This window comes from Phodopus roborovskii, unplaced genomic scaffold (genome assembly GCF_943737965.1).
Source record: "Phodopus roborovskii unplaced genomic scaffold, PHOROB, whole genome shotgun sequence".
Taxonomy (NCBI): Eukaryota; Metazoa; Chordata; class Mammalia; order Rodentia; family Cricetidae; genus Phodopus; species Phodopus roborovskii.
In genome coordinates, this window is record NW_026126482.1 from 8,349,494 (window position 1) to 8,355,764 (window position 6,271).

The 6,271-nt window shown below is 53.7% G+C and overlaps 1 protein-coding gene across 1 annotated transcript; it reads right to left on the reverse strand.

Annotated features, from left to right (window-relative positions):
- Nucleotides 1–401: 401 nt before the first annotated feature.
- On the reverse strand, nt 402–3,226 carry Eif4e1b (eukaryotic translation initiation factor 4E family member 1B). Its single transcript, XM_051194547.1, has 7 exons — nt 3,209–3,226; nt 2,832–3,025; nt 2,294–2,389; nt 1,590–1,653; nt 1,040–1,157; nt 785–1,004; nt 402–516 (listed from the first exon to the last, which is right to left on the reverse strand). The coding sequence occupies exons 1-7, from the start codon at nt 3,224–3,226 to the stop codon at nt 402–404; spliced, it is 825 nt and encodes a 274-aa protein (XP_051050504.1).
- Between the last annotated feature and the right edge of the window lie 3,045 nt (nt 3,227–6,271).

The window sequence follows — 6,271 nt, forward strand, 5'->3', positions numbered from 1 at the left end:
GGGGATTCTCCTGTCCTCATTTGGCTGGGATGAGCCTGGACTTTGCTTCGCCGGCCTCTGCCAAATGGCCACACACAGAGTTAGAGATCAAGTGTGGTTTGTAAATATTGGCCAGCTGCCACAAGGCCTGGGCCCAACAGATGTAGAAAACTAGTATGAATCCAGACACAATGGTGAGCTCCTGGTTACCCCAGTTGTTTAGTCTGGAGCAGGAGGATGTCTCAAGTCCATAAATATGAGGCTAACCTGAGCAACGTAGTGAGGCCTTAAGGGGTACGGGTGCTTAGACGTTTCCCGAGACAAGTGAAGAATCCAGCTGCCTGCCCACTGGGGACGGATAGTCCTGCCATTCAGCAAACCGCAGTACGAGGGTGTCCCATGAGTGGCGGCTGAAGTCTGCCTCACACCACAAACTTGTTCTTGGCTAAAGAGTTGCTCTTGGCAGCAGTGTCTGCATGGGCCTGGTACCCAATGATGGTCTTGGTAGAGAGGCCCAGACGTTCTTTGTATACCTGCCTGGAGTGGGAGACAGGAGGGATGGCTCCCTGGTTCCAGCCATAGGCTTGCCGGTTTTGCATGTCTTACTCACAGATGAGGCCAGCACCCACACAACCCTCCGGTGCGAATGAAGTCTTCTTTAGTTAAGGTGGTCTGGGTCTATATTCCTACCCCTTTTATACCGGTGGGTATGGAAGAAGAGCAGGTATAGAGGGTTCCAGAGGTGTCCTTGCAGGCCAAGCTCCGCCCACCCAGTCCCCAGAACACGGGCAGAGAGGGCTCTCACCCGATGTGCATCACTGCCGTCTGGTTCTCTGCCTCACTTGTCCAGACAGCAATCTTGTCCCCCTTGGTGCGGATGTTGACAACAGCTCCACAGACATCCTTACTGGATTCCTCAAAACTCTCCCCAAGCAGACATAGCAACTGGGCCCAAAGGAGGTTGTAAGTGCTCCAGCTTGGAAACAGGGTCCACCCCACCAGCTTTGCGACCGCTGCAACCACCGCTACCTCCTCAAGGCACCAGGACCCTTCCCACCACTCACTGTCTCCAGCCACAGACGGTCCAGTTCGGTGTGGCGCTGTTGTTTGGCAAGACTGAGCAGCCAGCGGCCACCCCGCTTGTTCCTGTTGTCTTCCCACATGGGCTGGATGCCTTCCTGTGAGGACTGGCAGATCAACTGCCTGCCTTTGTTTACAGGGAAGCAGACACCAAGCCTGCTCTGCACAGCCCTGTCTGCCCTGAACCCAGGCCTCAGCTAGGGTAGGCCTGCTTCTCTTACCTACATCCTCTCTGCACATGCAGATGCTGCTGCCAATCACCCAGCCTCCCGCTCAGGCCTCTTCAAAACCCCACAAGCCGCTGAGCCTCACTGTTGCCACCTTGAAACCTTATCTGTGTGCATCACCTCTACTGAACAGGGTGCCTCTGGGGCAGAATTTCTGTGGGCTAGGGTAGGCATCCCAGGCTTGGCTGTGTGGTCCCCAAACCTTGATACCCTCTTCCCTCCAGACTCAAGCATCTGTAGCTGCCCATGCCCCAGCACCCATGAGGGGAAAGCCCTGGAATCAGTCCCTTGAGCAGAGCCTACCTTGAACAGAGCATAGTCACAGCCAGAAGAGAGCTTACTGGCCAGCTTGATATGGCTGTAGGTCCTGGAAAGACGCACAGAGTTCAAAGCTTTGCAGCACATGGCTCACCTGACCCGGATTTTCCAGCTCCTCATCAGAACTACCTTCCTACCACCTGCTTCCTTCCTCCCAGGGCCTACACACACACACACACACACACACACACACACACACACACACACACACCACCACCACCGCCGCCACCGCCGCCGCCGCCGCCGCCGCCGCCCCCCTGATGCCTGGAACCCCCTCTCTGGGAATCTGACCCAACTAAGGAAGCCTGGTGAAGTCCACGCCGGTAGGGCATTCCAGCTGGGCACCCTCTTTGAGTTTATGTGGGTTTCTCAGTGCTCTTCTCTGGCACATAAACTCTAAGGCAGCAGCCTGCTCCTCACTATGGCTGAGCCAGGTTCCCAGAGAGAAAGAAACCTGCTCAGGGTCACAAAGCCACAAAGTAGCAGGCGGCATCACCCCTGCTTTCCCCATGCCTGAGGTTCTCCCTAAGCTCAAGAAGCTTTGGGGGTGGGGGTGGAAATATGGCCAGAACCTGCCAACCCCTAGTTCCCAGCAAATGTTTACAAGCCCCTGAGAAGGTGCCAGGCTACGATGCCTTTGGCCCCCAGCTCAGAGCCACCACCCCCACCACCACCCCCAGGGCACTCACGCCCAGAAGTCCTCCACAGTGTCAAACTTGGTGACTAGCTGCAGATTGTCCTGCCAGGCCCGGCTTCGGTCATTCTTGAAGAACCACAGAACCCACCTGGGGAATGAGGAGAGAGGAGGGTCAAGGCTCCATGCCCTCCACTGCAGCACATCCTGGGTTCACGAGTGTGTAAGTAGGGGGTGAGGTCTGGCACACACAGCCCCCAGAGACATAGAAGTTGGTTATCCCTGAAGGCCCAGTGACAGGGTATTTAAAAAATCCACCGAGGGCTGGAGAGGGCTCAGTAGTTAGGAACACTGGCTGCTCTCCCAGAGGTTCTGAGTTCAATTCCCAGCAACCACATGGTGGTTCACAGCCATCTATAATGGGACCCGATGCCCTCTTCTGGCCTGTAGTCCTATAGGAAGACAGAGTACTCAGATACAAAACAGATTTCTTTTTTAAAGTCCACTGAGTGGGGGCAGGACTCAAGGGTGTCCGGCAGCTCAAGTGGCACAGACAGTGACCTCACGGGACCGTGTCTCTGTGGCCTCCCTACCTGTACTGCAGGGGGTGTTGCTCTGTCAGGACCCGGAGCTGGCATTCTCTGCGGGACGTCCTCCTCGGAGTCTGAAGGGGTCCAGGAAGGTCTCTGGCTTCTTCTCCTTGGCCGACCCCCACAGCTGCTTCTGATGGCTTTTCTTTCTCCTCCTCCTCCTCCCCCTTCTGCTCTCCACCCTCAGCTTTGAGTGTCTGACCAGAGGAGAGAATAAGAGTAAGCCAGAGCAGGGGCAGTGTGCCATACTCCTTTAACCCTGGCACTCTCGGGAGGCCGAGGCAGGAGGATCTCTTTGAGTTCAAAGCGAGCCTGGTCTACAGAGTGAGTTCCAGGACAGCCAGTCAATGACTCCGGGATAGGCAGGTGGGTAGACTCACAGCATCGGAAGTGGCCATGATGGAAGTGGCCGTGACAAGGCTTCACCAGCAGCTCAGAGGCCCATGGGGCCTTGCTTTTAACCCACCACAGAACCTAGTCACACCTGGGCAGGCAGGTGGGGGGAGGAGCTTGTGAGGTGTGGGTAGGGTGGGAGAGAATTTGCCAGACTCCTTCAGTTAGAAGGTAAGTGCTCATCACCCTATACAGCTGTGACAAGGAAAACCCATGCTCAGGCAGTGGCGGGGGAGGGGGGGAGGGGGGGACTCAAGAGAATTGAAAGTAAGAACCAACATTTGGGGTCTGTTCTTAAGGTATTTGGGACCTACTGAGAGAAACCTGACTTTGAAGCAGGCTATTCTACAGATGACAAAGGTAACAACGTTTACATGGCACCCCACCCCGGTCCCATGTATATCTTCAGTTTGTGCCTTTAATATCATCCAGTGGCAGTTATCTGGCTCTAGAAGCAGCTGAGTTGTTTATTGTTGTGTATTTGCTTTATTTTGTTTTTAAGGTGGTAAACACTGCACAGGGTAGCGCATGCCTGTAATCCTAGCATCCAGGCAATAGAAACAGGGGGACCAGGATTTCAAGGCCAGTCTCAAGTACTGGCTTGAGTTATAAGAAAATTTGTTCAGGTTTAAAGACAGGCAGGCTTTTGTGTTAAAAAGCCTCACTCCTGATTTATCCTGAGAATTTGGAGGGTTCGGCACCCCGAGGCCCTCCACCTTGTAAGGCCCCCATCCACTATGGGGCTGCCCTCCATGCTTCATGCCAAGAACACTCATCTGAGTGTTTCTCACCTGGACATCGCTGGTATGACACAGTGCCACAGTCGCCCAGCACGGTTAAGTCCTTCCCTACACTGATCCAAACTACTGATCCCGTGGAGCCTCGTTTCCCCCGGCTTGCAGACTAGGAGGTCGATATGTGACTCAGAACTTCACATGAGGCCCAGAGAGTGAGGCCTGGCTCACTGCTCCATGGATATCAGGTGAGAGCATCCTGGCAGGGGAAGAAACCAAACACGAAGAGGAAGATAAGAAGCTCAGCGTTGCAGCCTCTTTATTCTGAAAAGGTTGCTCACCCTCCTATCACAGAAGGGTCGGGGTGGGATGATCAACTGGGAGGTGACAATCCACTGTTGTCAACCCACATCGGCCCACACCACAGTACTTGGGACACCAGGCTAGGTTCTGGCATGCAATAGTGGGCACCAAATGGGTCGGTGAGCTGATCAGCCCTGGGTTCCAGCCCAGCACCATTTTTTTTTTTTTTTTTTTTAAAGCTGCACACTCTGCTGGAGTCTGGTGGGAACAAGACTCATCTGTGACCTTAAGCACAGACCTCAGTCCACAGCAGCACAAGCTTCTATCAGAAAGGAGTGAGGGCTGGGAGGAGAAAGTCTGGGATCTGACCTAGGCCTTAGAGAGGTGTGGGTCTTGTATGCACAATCAGAACTGGCCGATGGAGGCTGAAACCATGGCTCAGCAGGTAAAGGTGCTTGTCTCCAGTCTCCTGAGGACTGAGTCCCTGCAACCTACATGGTAGAAGGAGAAAATCAGCTCCCTTGAATTGCTTCCAGATGCCACATGATGGTGCACACGTGCACACCCATGCATACAAACGTACACATTAAAGGCTTTCTTTATATTTAAAGACTACTGGGTCTTGCTCCCATGCTTCTGGTTGCTTAGAGCTGAGTTCAACTTGAAGATCTGCATTTCTGATTAGTTCATTTGGGCTCACAGCTCAGAGGATTCAGCCCTTTGTGTCTGGGAAGGCATGGCCCACATGTTCGTGGCTCGGGAAGCTGAGGGGAACACGGGTGCTCAGGTGGCGTCCTCCTTTTCCCTTTTCCTTCAGTCTGTGACCCTAGGCTAACCCACAGAATGGTGCTAGCCTCCCCCTCTGAGCCAAGCCTCTCTGGAAAGGACTTCACAGACACACGCAAGGTATAATTCACTAATGCCCTAGATGCTTTTTAATCCAGCTTAATAGGCAATCAAAATTAACTGCCACAGAGCTGGATGTGACAGCACACACCTTTAATGCCAGCAGAGGAAGGCAGATCTCTGAGCTTGAGGCCAGTCCAGTCTACAGAGTGAGTTCCAGGACAGCCAGGGCTACATAGAGAGACCCTGGGGCGGGGGTGGGGGTGGGGAGGACACCCACCGGCAAAGAAAAGGGAGATGTGTCTAGAAGTATTGGAAGCAAGAGAGGGACAACAGTCCACTCTCCTGTTGCCATATAACACAGCCAGTCCTGGTGACCTGCAACAGTAAGCATCGTTTACTATGCTTGCAGATCTGCAGTACCCGTAGGATCAGCTTAACTCTGCTCCAAAGCAAGATAGGCTAGGCTGGCTCACAGCTTGGGGCTGAAGGCATCTGTCACCCACATGGGGTAGCTAGTGCAGCTGTCAGCAGGAACCTCAGCTCTGTGTGGCTTCTCCATGTGTGGCTGCTCAGCTTTCACAGTGTGGTGGCCAGGTTCCCACGGGTTCCCAGAGCAAACATGCCCAAAGACAGGAAGCAGACATTGCCAGGACTTCAGCTTCACATGTGAAACCTAGTTCACCCTTAGGCTTGCTGTGTTCCCCTCACTCGCAAGTATGTAAATTCAATGCAGGGCTAGAGCTCTTGAAGGGAACTGTGGGGTACCTAGGCAGGGACAATGCTAATGGACCTCTATTTGATGGACAAAGGGAGAAATCTCTCTAGGGGTGGGCATGGTCTCAGCTGCATCAGAGAGAGCCCTGGTCTCTTCCCTAGCACAGGGTGGCTTCCAGGCATGACAGCACCATCCACAGCTCCTGGAGTCAGGGTTTGTGTTTAACTCTGTGAAGCTGTGTTACTGTGCCTGTCTAAAACACCTGATGGTCCTAATAAAGAGCTGAATGGCCAATAGTGAGGCAGGAGCAAGGATGGGCGGAGCTGGCGGGCAGGAAGTATAAATAGAAGAAGAAATGAGGCTCAAGGAGGAACAAGAGAGAAAGGGGAGGAGCATGTCAGGAGCCTCCCACCCAGCTACCCACAGAGTAGGAAGAAAAGTAAGATATA